This window comes from Camelina sativa, chromosome 19 (assembly GCF_030686135.1).
Source record: "Camelina sativa cultivar CO46 ecotype springtype chromosome 19, ASM3068613v1".
Taxonomy (NCBI): Eukaryota; Viridiplantae; Streptophyta; class Magnoliopsida; order Brassicales; family Brassicaceae; genus Camelina; species Camelina sativa.
In genome coordinates this window covers 9,068,420-9,082,374 of record NC_141898.1, presented here as the reverse complement: position 1 = coordinate 9,082,374, position 13,955 = coordinate 9,068,420, and the positions used below count along the sequence as shown (strand labels likewise).

The 13,955-nt window shown below is 38.3% G+C and overlaps 4 protein-coding genes across 4 annotated transcripts; 2 read left to right on the top strand and 2 right to left on the bottom strand.

The window, feature by feature from the left end:
* Positions 1-97: 97 nt before the first annotated feature.
* On the top strand, positions 98-1,038 carry LOC104765751 (transcription termination factor MTEF1, chloroplastic-like). Its single transcript, XM_010489511.3, has one exon. It carries the CDS (start codon positions 98-100, stop codon positions 932-934), a length of 837 nt encoding a protein of 278 aa, XP_010487813.1. The 3' UTR covers positions 935-1,038.
* LOC104765752 (uncharacterized) lies at positions 1,000-7,752 on the bottom strand. The gene is made up of 22 exons (XM_010489512.2): positions 7,477-7,752; positions 6,627-6,958; positions 6,194-6,297; positions 5,921-5,989; positions 5,650-5,710; positions 5,292-5,431; positions 4,685-4,874; positions 4,439-4,500; positions 4,149-4,237; positions 3,690-3,762; positions 3,545-3,604; positions 3,302-3,448; positions 3,169-3,207; positions 3,016-3,053; positions 2,852-2,938; positions 2,583-2,748; positions 2,325-2,402; positions 2,086-2,222; positions 1,789-1,865; positions 1,601-1,670; positions 1,341-1,406; positions 1,000-1,255 (listed from the first exon to the last, which is right to left on the bottom strand). The coding sequence occupies exons 1-22, from the start codon at positions 7,534-7,536 to the stop codon at positions 1,124-1,126; spliced, it is 2,277 nt and encodes a 758-aa protein (XP_010487814.2). The 5' UTR covers positions 7,537-7,752; the 3' UTR covers positions 1,000-1,123.
* Positions 7,753-8,012: 260 nt separating this feature from the next.
* LOC104765750 (putative 1-acyl-sn-glycerol-3-phosphate acyltransferase 5) lies at positions 8,013-11,146 on the top strand. Its single transcript, XM_010489507.3, has 4 exons — positions 8,013-8,176; positions 8,389-9,066; positions 9,147-9,277; positions 9,384-11,146. The coding sequence occupies exons 2-4, from the start codon at positions 8,513-8,515 to the stop codon at positions 9,812-9,814; spliced, it is 1,116 nt and encodes a 371-aa protein (XP_010487809.1). The 5' UTR covers positions 8,013-8,176; positions 8,389-8,512; the 3' UTR covers positions 9,815-11,146.
* On the bottom strand, positions 10,605-13,823 carry LOC104765749 (putative pentatricopeptide repeat-containing protein At3g18840). The gene is made up of 2 exons (XM_010489505.3): positions 11,712-13,823; positions 10,605-11,173 (listed from the first exon to the last, which is right to left on the bottom strand). The coding sequence occupies exons 1-2, from the start codon at positions 13,755-13,757 to the stop codon at positions 11,039-11,041; spliced, it is 2,181 nt and encodes a 726-aa protein (XP_010487807.1). The 5' UTR covers positions 13,758-13,823; the 3' UTR covers positions 10,605-11,038.
* Positions 13,824-13,955: the final 132 nt, after the last annotated feature.

The following is a 13,955-nucleotide window of genomic DNA, read 5'->3' as shown; positions in this document are numbered from 1 at the left end:
CGAACCGGCCCTCCATACTAAACCCGGTTCAAAATCAACAAAAAAAAAAAGATAAAATCGAACCGGGATGAGATGAAAGAGTGAAGAATCGTCGGATATGGCTGTTATTGCTTCACTTCATCTTCAACCTCTCTCCTCTTTCTCGTCGTCGTCTTCTTCTTCTTCTCCTCCTCCTCCTAGCTCTAAACCTCTCTATCTCAAATTCCAAACCTCGCACCGTGAAAACCTTAGACACCTCTCTTCTCTCGGAATCGTTCCTCAGAACCCCCGACTCGCTCCTCCGGCGAATGATCTTCCCGTTATCCTCTCCGCCGTGAACTTCCTAAAATTGAAAGGATTCTCCGACGAAGATTTCCCACGCCTCGTCTTCCTCTGCCCACAGCTCTTCTCTCCCACTTTCGACATTTCTAAACTCGATCCCGTCTTCGACTTTCTCACCGGCGAGCTCGGAGCTTCAGCGGAAGAATCCAGGGGCTTAATCGTAAATTGCCCCAACATCCTCCTCTCCGACGTAGAGTATTGCTTGAGACCGACGCTTGTTTACCTTAAGGAGCTAGGGCTACGGAATCTGAACCGAGCGAGCAAGACGAACGCTCACGTGCTGAACACGAGGGTTGAGAAGCTAAGAGGTAAGATGAGATTCTTGAAGAGCATAGGGTTCGAACACGACGAAGCAGCCAGAGTCTGTGGGAGAATCCCCGCGATATTTGGATACAGCGTTGAAGATAACTTGAGACCCAAGTTTGAGTTTCTGGTTTATGACATGGAAAGAGAATTGGAAGAGCTCAAGAAGTTTCCGCAGTACTTTGGGTTTAGCTTGGGGAAGAGGATAAAGCCAAGGCATTGGCATTTGAAGAAGAAGAACGTTAACGTTTCGCTTAGTAGAATGTTAATGTGGGGTGATCAGAAGTTCTACTCTAAATGGAAGCCATGAGAGCAGAGTTACTGCTCTTCCCCTGTTTTCACATCTGTTAGTATTCAAATCTGTATTTAGAAATCTGAAAGAAAAAAAAAGATTGCATTGCATTTCAAAGAAAAGTGATTCTGAATCATATGGAAAAATGTTGAGAGAATCAACGAATATCCAAATCCTCGGGTTTCCATCACAGACTCTCTTTTAAAGTTACTGACGAATTACAAGATCGATATCGGCACCAACTTCTGCAATCTTGGCTTCCTTGGAGGCTTTTGCTGATTTCGCAATGCTCTCCACATCAAAATCTATAGCTATCTTCTTCACGAGACCTTCAAGCATCTGTTGTTTCAGAAACACACACCGTATCAATATTATGTAATTAACAAGAAGATATATTACTCTCTACTTGTTTGCGGAAACTAACCAGTGACCCGATTGCTACCAAACTCCGGAACTTGGAATCGACATCTGCAGCTTCCTCTTCTGCAACCTGTATTAACTTAAATCTTTTAGCACAGAAACGATAGTAAACTATTTCGTACATTGGTCCCCTCCCATTTTATTTTGATCTAAGAGATTTGTGCAAAGTAATATAGACAAATAAAACAGCTGAGATTCAACTAATTGGCGAGATATGAACTGGTTATATGCAATGATAGTTAAAATCACCAAGTTTAGACGCACCTGTAATGCTGCTGAAAGGACTTGGGCTTGACCTTCTTGATCCTTCTTCTCTATTAACAGCACTGCATAACTGAGGTAAAACAAAAGCATAGATTACGGTCTGATCTTCTCACAGAGAGTACAATAGAATTTAGCTACAATTTGGCATGAATCTAAGTAGAACAAAATTAATCTAAGAGAGATCTTACTTGAGAAGCAATGTCGAATATGCCAACTGCAGATTCTTATTTGGGGATGAATAACAGTTTGAGAAGGCATCAAGAATCTGTATTGATGGACACCAAACACAAAAAAAGATGAGTACCCATAAAACCACTTCTTTAATATAGTCATAATAAAACACACAAACACAGATGTCCTGTCACTATGACAGATGTATTCATTCAGCTATGGACACTAGACACAGGAACCAAAAATTCCTCCTCAAGAACATCACAGACTCTAATTATTATGATATAAAACCATATAAATGAAATAGTACTTACTTGACTGCGATGCGTCTGTAGCCAGTAATGAAATGAAGAATTCTTGAATAGATTAACCAGGACACGAACAGTTGTTAAAAGATTTGCAGGAAGAGCTGAATCTTCTGTGACTTTCTTTATCAAATCCAAAAGCAGATCTGAATGAATTATAGTAACAGAGAGATACCAGTTAATAAAGGGCATTAGCTGGTACTTTCGTTAATGTTGAGAAAGCATAGCTTCACGGGAGAGATGATTACCATTGTTGTTTTCCACATGCTTAATAAGTAGACTTGCTCCGTGAGGATGCAATACAAGCATCCTGACTATATCAGTAGCTGTATATTCAAAAACCATAGATGTAAGAGCTTGACCCAAAAGAAAAACAAAAGGTTATCCAACAATAGACGCAATAATAAAGTGGCTTCATAATATTAAGAAACGTATGGCTACCATCAGATGCTCAGTATGTAATAACTTATTCTGTTTGACTAATTGATTGGTAAAAGAAGACGAACCAGGAAACATCATTGTAGGTGGCCATGCTTGTAGCACTTTCAAAAGCAAAGCAATATCCATGTCAGCAAAATTGGTGGAGTGGTAGTGTGATGTGTCCTTGAGTATAGTAATGATTGCGCCTACTCTGGATACTTCGAGTTCTGTCAAGGACTTGTCACTATTTGCCTTCAAAAGATGGAAAAGTTGTAGAAACATAAAAACCAACAATAGTATAAGTAAATAATCATTAAATCATTTTGTGCGCCAAACGTTAATACTAAAAGCTTACCGAGTCAGATCGTAAAGTAGTATTAAATTCTGTCATCTTTTTCAGAATCCCGTCATATTGAGCAACATCGAAAACAAGCACACCTTTCTGGAGAACATAATGAAAGAAACAAGGATCAAAAGCTAGAAACATTAAACTGTAATGAAGAAAGAATTCCGGCGTACTTTCGGAATGTGCTTGTATAAAGGTTTTGCCGAAGTTGCTGCAACAGAGAAGAGTCAAAGCATGAGGCAACACAAAAATATTACGAGAAACAGAGATACTTTATGGAAATTTAAGTAATATGTGAAAAATAACACAGATAGTGTTGTTCATACCAGCTGTATGTGATGGTTGCCCAGGCACATAAGCATTTGCTGTTACACAAAAAATGGCAAAACACAAAATTAAAATAAAATCTTAAAAACAAACTTTCAGACCAAATATTTTCAAAAACATGTGATTTTTTACCGCCAGTGAAGGGATCACGAAACGATGGATTAAAGTTGAAGTCTTTCTGCCCAGAATTTTGTAAAATAAATTCAACAATCTGCTGCCGATATGCAAAGGGAAGATTCTCTTTCAGAAGCCACTTGTCAGCTGCATCATAAGGATTGTCTGCCAAACAAGAAAAGATTAAAGTATCATAAACTGAAGCAGTTAACTGTGGTTGCACTTGGAAGCAAAACAAGGCGAGTAAGTGCATTCAGGTACCTGATCCATTGTAAGGTAGCTTGCGGATAGGTTCCCCATCACCAATGTCAACATCGAAAACTGAGATAAGAAGAAAAAAACTAAGAATTCTATTCAATTCGATTTTACAAGAATCTGAAGTTTCAGTAATAGGTCAGAATCTAACCAAAATCATATTGAACTCCATCGAAAATTGGACGGTCAGCCACACCATCTGGGCCATCAACAACCTCGCCAATCTAAAAAAGGCATGCAGTGAGAACTCAAATCCATTCTACCACATAAGGACAACCTCACCAATCCGTTCATATGCAATCAAATGTTAGAGAGAAATCTATCTCATATCATATCCTTACTATCCACTTAAGATATACTGGTATTCCTACTTCAAAAGGACTAGAAATCAAAATCAGAGCCACCTTTTCTCCCAGGTTTTGGGTGCCACATTAGATCAAGCACTCTTTAAATTCATTTAAAACCTTCGCTACTAGCACTGATTGACGATTTCTGGCAGTATATGCTATCATTTTATGACCGGACGGCATGCTCATTCATGGAAACTTGCAAGCCTTCATCCGATGGTAACTTTTCAAAAAAAAGATAAAAGTTCATTCTCTGGACTTACTTTGTCCCATCTCTGCTCTTTCATATTCCATGCATAAGCAACACCATTGTCTCCTTCCCTTACTACTTTTGTCTGGCCATCACTGGTACCTGAGAAATATACATCAAATACGAGAAGATGATGTTACAACTTACAAGAATGCCCAGCTTAATCTATTCAACTTTAATTGCCAGACATCATCAATTACAGCTGGGAAATTATATATGTATTCTCTTGTGATCTCTTTAAAACTTAACCTTTCTACTGTATAATAAAAGTCAATAATACAATAAATGGATAATAAGTGGTACCTGGTGACGTCAGAGAATCAAGTCCCGGCAGCTCGTCAAGTTTCAGTCCGCCAACCTTTTTCCTGAGATAAAGAACAGCACGCATATACTTTGCAGTTACTGTATATTTTGAGTATAAAAGAAGTGAAATCGTACCCCGTAAGCAGGTCATATAATTAAAAAATCATGACATTGCCACATGAAAATACTCAATGGACACAAAATTTAATCGATAAGAGTTGAGACAACCATAAATGATCAGATTACCTGCTCAATTTGTACTCAGAAATTTGGGAATCGTAAGCATCAATCTCCATCTGATCTGCAATCACGCCTTGACGTACTGTCCAAACACGAACCACTCCATCTGAACATGCTGTCACAATATCCCCGCTTTCTAAAAACTTGGCATCCCAGACACAGCCTGGGTGTTCCAAACTCTGAACGCAGACTCCATCTGTACCAGACGATAGCAACAAAGTAAGAACAACATCTCAACCTATAATAAACAAATATGCTCTAAAACCAAAATGTCGGTCTCGTTTCCCTAGTGATATCAATAATAACATACAGCAGACCAATCTTTGTAGCATTTCAAATGGGTTTCTGATCACTTGATACTGTCCGAGATGCTAACAACTAACTTTCCATAGGCAGTAACTAAGTAAACACATTTATAACGTCTTCCACAAAGAATGTGATATAAGAGTCATCTTTAATAGTTAAATTCAGCTTAAAGAGCGAGCATCATACTTGAAATTGGAGAGATATTTTCTAAACTAAAACATCTCAGACCTCAGAAAACCTAGAAAACTGTAGAACACAAGTGAAGAACAGCCAAGACATCAATAGATACAAAGGAACCCATTATCACCTTTCCATATCTTGGCATGGCGATCTTCACTGCCACTAACAATAAGACCAGATGAACGTGCGTCAACTGAATAAACAATGGAGGTGTGGCCAACCATCTCCAGAAGAACTTCCCCACTTAGTGCCCATAACCTGATTGAACTGTTAGAAAAAAAAATATATATAGTGATTTACAAAGGTATGAAAGACTGAAAAAGAGAAAACCTAAGCATCATATTTAAGATCAACACATATAATCCTCAGATCCAAAACTTATCAAGTTCATGCAAAAGATAACACGATTCGAATTAAGCACATAAGGATTCACTTGGACAATGGAATTCAGTAAGGCATGAGTTTGTTGGAATCAAATAACTTACCCATCATGTGATGCGGAAAGAAATCCTAAATCAGGCATCACAGCTAACCCTCTAACAGTATCTGCATTGCAAAAATATAATTAATTGCATAAGACAATAGTTTCTCCAATAAAAAGGAATTCCTGACAACAGGCAGTGTCTTTGCACTTTACAAGACAGCTATCTCAGTGCACCTAGTGTCATATTCTATCTTATTTTCGATATGTGGTGTCTCATACTGCCAAGGAATTTCCAGAGATATGGAAATCTGAGAGAGGCCAACGAATTTCACCTGTATGCCCTGAAAGAGTTCGCAGACTAGTTTTTCCCTTCCAGAGTTTGAGACTGGCGTCACTTGAACCTGGTAATAGCAAAAATGACTTCAGTGAAAACTATGCTATCAAGCATGATCAAGGAGAAGTCTATGCATCTTAAGGCCAACCAAAAAATCATTAACATAAGCTTGCAGACCAATCAAATTAGGAAAAAAACAATTGATTAAGGAAATATTCGACATCAAGAAACTAAAGAAAAACAGAACAATCAAATTAGCTGGATGATGTACCTGATACTAGCTCACCAGATGGCAACTTTATCACAGCCTGGACAGGCGACTGGTGTGCCTCCCAAGATTCAACAAGCTGGCCGTTTCTCCATCGTTTCAGAGTTCTTCAGATAACAAAAATAAACGGGAACTTAAGTTACACTACACAACAATAGGAGAGTAAATCATATTTTGATAGATCTCTTTACCCCCATATTACTAAAGCGAGTAAGCTACTCAAGACAATACACACAGGTAACACTGATAAAGCCCTTATGATTTATGGTTAAAAATCATAACATAATATCCCATATGGGAGATTACATTACTGGGAAACAGTGAAGGAAAACCGCAGGCTAATACATTCACTGGATACTAAGCAAGAAACATTATTGTCTGAACAGTTTAGTAAGTTTCATACTAAGGAAATTACATGAACATGAGAGGGACTTACTGGTCAACCGAAGAGGACACAATGTCCTCGTTATCAAGAGTAACACCAGTGACTTGCATCTGATGACCCTTCAATGTCTGAATATTCTCTCCATTAATCAGGTTCCAAACAAAGACGAAAGTATCCATACTCCCAGAGACAAGTCTCCCTTCAGGGTAATCATCAGTTGGTTGAATCCATGCAAGTGGCCCAACGAAGCTAGTATGACCCAACAGAATCTTAGAAGATGTATACTTGCGTTTGTCAGATGGATCCAGTGACCAAACCCTTATGGTCCTATCTCTTGATGAAGTAGCTATATTCTCATCACTACAGACACATATCCCACGAACCTGAAGATGTTCCAATGTCAAAAATTACAGTTACTATTAAAATTACATTAGCTCAATAGCATAAGATACAGTTTGAATGAATTTAAAAACAAAGAACGAATCACACCCCTGCCGAAAACATTTGTATAAAATAATTCAATGTTGTCGGTTTGATCTATACCAACAAGTGTCATTAGAATTGTACATGTTAATGCCATTGACAAGCAAGGTTAAAACATGTAACCCTATTAGATACAATTCTCAAATTCAGTACCCAGTATATCAAATTATCTCTGAAAAATTCGCTGATACATACATTAACCTAATAAGAAAACTAATCAAAAACACACTAAATCAAATCAGCTCATAGGGTTGAAAGAAAAAAAAAAAATTGGATGCAAAGCGGAAGAAGGAAATCGAAATCACGAGGGTGAATACTAAAAACCCTTACAAATATAAGACTTAATATCAAAACCCAGGATAGAATTGATCAAAGAAGAAGCAGATTTTTCTGGGAAAAGAAGAAAAGAAGATCTTACATCATCATCGTGGCCACGAAGCTCGCACCTGAGCTTGTACTCGTTGAAATCGATATCCATGACTGAGGAAGGAGCAGCAGATTGAGAGATACCAAACGCCAAATTGCTGCGCGACTCAAAAGTGACTTGACGAAGGGAGAAAGAAGAACTGAGAATAGAGAGAGAAGAAACTAATTTCTATTTCCTTTTTTTTTTTTTTTTTCTTTTTATAATAAACGTATAATAATAATCTTTTTGGGCTTTAAAAGCCCGGCCCAATTTAGACAGACTGATTTTGTTTTTTGTTTTTTTTTTGGGTAGGATAATAATGAATGGAAAACAAACATGGTGACGTGTAGAATTTAATAATCACGAAAAAGGAGGGGACAGTGGTTTAAATTTCCTCATCTTCCTTTAGTACTTTCTACGAGAGAGAGAAGTGGCATAAACCGTAATTACACACCACCTCTGAACCCTTTTTCCACAAAACCATCGTAGTCCTTCATGATATTTTCCTCGGCCATTAAAAACCTGGAAGCTCAGTTCTGTGGTAAGCTGTCTTCTTCTATCTGGTCTGATTTTTTTATCAAAAATTTCTTTTTTCCAATAGTGGAGCTTTTTCAGAACAGCATTGCCCAATAGTAAAATTGTAATTACTCTGTGTTCTGATTTTTTTTATTTAATCCTGACTGGGATTTGAGCTTAAGTCTTGATTATCATGGTGAGACAATGTATCTATCTATGTGATGTGTCTGGAAAATAAAGCTTCTTCTTCTTTACTTTAATCCACCTTTTTAAGTCAGATCCTTCGATTCTGTTTTCAATTTTTTAATCTATACATTTTCTAACCGCTAGTGTTTTACTATTTAAATATACAAACTACTTCGCTAATCGATTCTTAATTTGATAAGTCTTGATCATTTACCATTGCAGGTGACTCTTATGATGCTGTAACCATACGAGCTCTGATAGTGATTCTGGTAACAGCAGATTCATTGCATCATCAAAGAATAGACAATAGGGAGAGGTTAAATAGATTTGTCTTAAGGTGTTTAAAATGGAAAAAAAGTGTGTACCAAGCTCTCATACATTGTCTCTGGTTAGAGTGTTGAGAGGAATCATATGTCTGATGGTGTTAGTTTCAACAGCTTTTATGATGTTGGTATTCTGGGGGTTCTTATCAGCTGTAGTGTTGAGGCTTTTCAGCGTACACTATAGCCGTAAATGTGTTTCCTTCTTCTTTGGTTCGTGGCTTGCATTGTGGCCTTTCCTCTTTGAGAAGATTAACAGAACCAAAGTTATCTTCTCTGGGGATAAGGTTCCTTGCGAGGAACGAGTGTTGCTCATTGCCAATCACCGAACAGAAGTTGATTGGATGTACTTTTGGGATCTTGCCCTGCGTAAAGGACAGATTGGGAATATCAAATATGTGCTTAAGAGCAGTTTGATGAGATTACCTCTCTTTGGTTGGGCGTTTCACCTCTTTGAGTTTATCCCTGTTGAGCGGAAATGGGAAGTCGATGAAGCAAACTTGAGGCAAATAGTTTCCAGTTTTAAGGATCCCCGAGACGCTTTATGGCTTGCTCTTTTCCCCGAAGGAACAGATTACACGTAAGCTTTCTTTCTTTCGAGTATCATTCTTGTTTAGAGACCTTTTCGTTAAAAGCATTTTACCTTGGAACTTTGTGCAGAGAAGCTAAATGCGAAAGGAGTAAGAAATTTGCAGCTGAAAATGGCCTTCCAGTACTGAACAACGTGCTACTTCCCAGGACAAAAGGTTTCGTTTCCTGCTTGCAAGAATTGAGTTGCTCACTTGATGCAGGTTTGTCTTTACTTTTTTTCTGGTTTGCATCAGTGATTTCACGATCCCTGATCCTTTCCTTCCCACTTTGACCAAGCAAACTCTTATGCAACATTTGCACTTGCAGTTTATGATGTGACCATCGGTTATAAAACCCGCTGCCCTTCTTTCTTAGACAATGTCTATGGTATTGAGCCATCAGAGGTTCACATCCACATTCGTCGAATCAACCTAACCCAAATCCCAAATCAAGAAAAAGACATCAATGCTTGGTTAATGAACACATTCCAGCTCAAAGACCAGCTGCTCAATGATTTCTACTCCAGTGGCCATTTCCCTAACGAAGGAACAGAAAAAGAGTTCAACACAAAGAAGCACCTCATAAACTGCTTGGCAGTGATTGCCTTCACCACCATCTGTATGCATCTCACCTTCTTCTCATCAATGATTTGGTTCAAGATTTATGTCTCTTTGGTCTGTGCCTACCTGACCACTGTTACACATTTTAATCTTCGTTCTGTTCCACTTGTTGAGACTGCAAAAAAAACATCAAACTAGTTAACAAATAAACTTTCATTGTTCTCAATCCAGATGATGGAATTGTTTTACTTGTGTATTTCGGGGTTAAGAACCGATCCACTTTCTACTTATGAAATGTAAGCTCAAGCTGCAATATACGACTAGCTATCTATTTAAGAATGTCTTCATACATTCATCTACACATGTTTGATCATAGCCTGGCAGATTGAGATAATAAAACACAAAATACAATCATAAGAACATTTGACTGCTACATAACTCATAGAGCCACTACACTTTTACCAACCAAAGACAGGATAAAAGACCAACTATTCACATTAATAAATTGTCAAATTGGGATAATGCATCCAAGATATATCAAGTACAAGAAATTACATACTGTATTGTTTTGGTTGCATATGAAAGCAATTAAATTGAATTTGAGGCCACCAAAGAACACCCGTGACAAGTTAGCACATTGGAACATAGTAATGCCAATGTCTCACGGGTCTTCTTACTCTAATAGTATATACTTATATTATATTTAAGTATCATAAGACAGCAAATTAAAAATATTTGATTCATTTTATATTTTTAGTATAGACCACCTTCGACATCCGATAATTACCCCACACATGCTCATGAATATGGATATTGAATAATATCAAAAGCACATGAAATTAGTTGTGAGATTAATCACAAGAGTACTGTCTTATATGATGCGAGGGACCCATGTTTTCATGTTAAAATGATAAATTTGTAGATCTAAGCTCAGTAGTAAAGTGCCTATCCTCTCTATATAAACCCTATGAAGCAGGTAGCGTAGCCTATCCTAAGCTAAGAAAAGAGCAAACCCATCCACTAGTTGCAAAACAATTGGTTAAAAACTCTCTCAAAGTACTCAAAGCTATGGAGCCAAACACTAAGCTTGTCGTTATTACCTTGATTCTTGCCTTGACACTCACGGCAGCAACCGGACAGAACACCTGCGGTATGACCATAGCTGGTCTGTACTCTTGCAAGCCCTACGTGCAGACTAAGAACCCATTGACCACCGACATTGATCCCTTGGGCCCTTGCTGCACTGCCCTGTCTAAGGCCGACTTCCCGTGTCTCTGCAAGGAGAAAAACAAATTCAATCCCTTTCTCAGTGGGATCGACTTTGGCCTTGCTGCTAAACTCCCAGAGAAATGTAAATTGCCTGCTGCAACTTGCTAAGACAGGTTTTGTTTTGGAAGGTTTTCGCTTTGTGTTTTGATTTCTTCATGAGTTCATGTTTCTTGTACTGGTTTCTGTTGCTGTTTTTGTTTTGTGTTGGTTTGACGTTGTTTCAGTTGTTGTTATCTTAACTGCTTGCTTTGTGTTGGTGTTCTTGGTCTCTTCCCAGCTTACTTCAAACTAAATAAAACAAAAAAACATATAACAAATTCGTAAGAGTGATTGCAGAAAGGAAACATACAGTAAACATTTCACTTCAAATCTAAAACATGTTACAGAGACGATGAGAGATAATAAAAAGACCAGAGATTCTATTGGTACGCACATGACCTTGTTATCTGGTTGATCATTGGCCCTTCTATCAATGGGGGAAGTTTTAAACAACCAATTTGGATAAGAAAACTTGTGTTTTCTGTTTCTGAATCTAAAATTTTTGAAATACAAATCGTATTCCAATACAAGAGAAGAACTATGGGTCATTAGCTTATGCAACAGCTTTAGAAGAGTTATCCTCCACCAGAAGCAAGTTAAAACAGGTCCAGTTGATTTCCAAAATAAGCAAAAACCTAACTGTGAAATACAATCTATGTACCCAAAAATTAGTGAAACTACATTGCTGACCGTAAATGGCAAACGAAACCTTTAACGAACAACGACAGAGATCATAAAACCTTTGGGTCATGTGAGTATTCTATAATAATGTACAGAAACTTGATACCTCTCTCTTAATCTTGATTTCAGCTATTTCAGACAAATCCTTGGTCACAAAATGGATCATGGCATATATAGCTTCTGTTTTGGAATGGGAAACATCAGAGGAAGTAAACATATGAACTTGATTATCGATATATGCCTTGCTGCAACCAGAAAATTTCCCTAGCTCCTTCCTTCTCATAAGATTCCGTATGCGTTGCATATCATCCCATTTACCAGACGAGGCATATGCATTAGCTAGTTGAATATAACGAGACCCATTAGATCCTTCAATGAATAGCAACTTCTCTTCCACTCCCTTCACAAGCTCTGTATTCTTATTCCAGTTACAAGCATTTAAAAACGCACCAAGAATAACAGCATCTTCATCAACTTGATCAATACTTTCCATAAGTTCCACGGCTTTGTCCAACCTATTGGCCTTACCATACAAATCTATCATGCAGGTATAGTGACCAACCTCGGGGGATATGTTGTAAACCTCTATCATCAACTTGAAGTACTTCTCACCTTCTAGGACTAAGCCGCGGTGACGACAAGCTGACAGGAGGGCTATAAACGTGATTTCATCCGGCTTAAATCCACCCCCAGTCATGTCTTCAAAAAGCTGGAAAGATTTGGCTTCATGGCCATGATGAGCACAACCAGCTATCATGGCGTTGTACATAACTGTGTCTCTCTCGAAGCTATTGTCAAAGACCTTTCCAGCATACTCAACATTTCCGCATTTTGAATACATGTCAACAAACGCGGTAACAAGTTTTTTATCCATTAAAATGCCTGTTCTCAAGCTGTGACCGTGAATCTCCTTCCCATGTTCCATAGAAGCTTGTAAAGAGCATGCACCAAGGATGCTAACCATGACCAAAGAATCAGGAATTTTGGTCTCCTTGGCTATAATAAATTCACGTGCAAGATCAAGCACAGAACCAGGTTGACCTGAATTGAGATATCCCAAGAACATCGCAGTCCAGACCACAAGATTCTTTTCAGTTAAAGAATCAAATAACCTTTTTGCTTCAACCATCTTGCCCTGAGAAGAGTAACCAACGATCATTGAAGACGTCGAATACAAGTTTCCAAAACCATATAACAAATGGACAGACTCCGCGTACTTCATATTTCCACACTTGCAGTAAACATCAACAATTCCACTGCTTACAAACTTATTAGAATATGATCCATCCTTCAATACCCGAGCATGTACTTCTTTCCCAATCTTCAGGCTCTTCAAACTACTCAGAACATTTAGTACAGCTGCTATAGTGTGTTCATCCCATTTCAACCCATTTTTCTCCATACTAACAGCCATCTTCATAGCTTCTTCTTCATAGCCATTCTGTGCATACCCTGAAATCAATGTATTCCACGAAATTGTATCATTCAATTCTGGATTTCTCCAGAATATACTCAAAGCTCTTTCAATGTCACCTTCTCTACAATAAGCTGCAATCATTGCATTCCTAGCCACACTATCAACAAACTCAACACACGATCCGTTAAAGACATTACAAACTTCCTTAAACTTCCCACATTTCGAATACATGTGAATGAGAGAACTAACGGCAAACTTAGTTGCATCATTCCCGGTTTTCACCATAAATCCATGCAACTGTTGGCCATAAAACGCATTGGTCAACTTGGCAGAAAGCTTAAGCATAGTAGTGACAGTGAAATCATCTACCCAAATCCCATCATTCTCCTTCCTATGCATCTCACCAAACATCTCAATAGCTTCACTCTCACACCCATCAGTTTTGGCAAACCCTGAAAGCAACGTGTTGTACGTGATCAAATCTCGCTCACAATTGGCACTTTTGAACAACTCACGCGCTTCCTTTAAGTTGTTGAACTTTAAATAGGCAGAGATCACCGCGTTCCACGAGTAGACGTTTCTCTCAGGCATTTCGTCGAACACGTTCCGAGCGTCCCGCAATAAGCCATTTTTTGAGTAAAGATTAACGAGTTGGTTCGATGAGATTGCGGTCAAGGCTGAACCAGTTTTAATGGAGCGAATGTGATGCAAAAACCCGTCCTTTAAGCACTTCATGTCCAGTTTCAGAATCTTAAACTCGGGAAAATTCTCTAGGACAGGGGGAGCGACAACTCCAACTTTATTACTGTCTTTAGTTGTTGTACTAAATACATCTATAAACTATTGGGCTGAATTTTCTAATTCGAATTATTTTGGGCCACATTAAACGCCCACTAGATTATATTCTAAAGCCAGCCCAACTTCAGCTAGGGT

Bases quoted from the DNA above. Each gene is read 5' to 3' on its own strand.
- LOC104765751 (XM_010489511.3), top strand. From the start codon at position 98: ATGGCTGTTATTGCTTCACTTCATCTTCAACCTCTCTCCTCTTTCTCG.
- LOC104765752 (XM_010489512.2), bottom strand. From the start codon at position 7,536: ATGGATATCGATTTCAACGAGTACAAGCTCAGGTGCGAGCTTCGTGGC. The intron at 4,238-4,438 runs GTACCACTTATT...TATATTTCTCAG, and splicing joins TGATTCTCTGACGTCACCAG to GTACCAGTGATGGCCAGACA. The intron at 3,763-4,148 runs GTAAGTCCAGAG...TGCCTTTTTTAG, and splicing joins AAGAGCAGAGATGGGACAAA to ATTGGCGAGGTTGTTGATGG.
- LOC104765750 (XM_010489507.3), top strand. From the start codon at position 8,513: ATGGAAAAAAAGTGTGTACCAAGCTCTCATACATTGTCTCTGGTTAGA. The intron at 9,067-9,146 runs GTAAGCTTTCTT...AACTTTGTGCAG, and splicing joins CCCGAAGGAACAGATTACAC to AGAAGCTAAATGCGAAAGGA. The intron at 9,278-9,383 runs GTTTGTCTTTAC...TTGCACTTGCAG, and splicing joins GAGTTGCTCACTTGATGCAG to TTTATGATGTGACCATCGGT.
- LOC104765749 (XM_010489505.3), bottom strand. From the start codon at position 13,757: ATGAAGTGCTTAAAGGACGGGTTTTTGCATCACATTCGCTCCATTAAA. The intron at 11,174-11,711 runs GTATCAAGTTTC...TGTTTTATTTAG, and splicing joins AAATCAAGATTAAGAGAGAG to TTTGAAGTAAGCTGGGAAGA.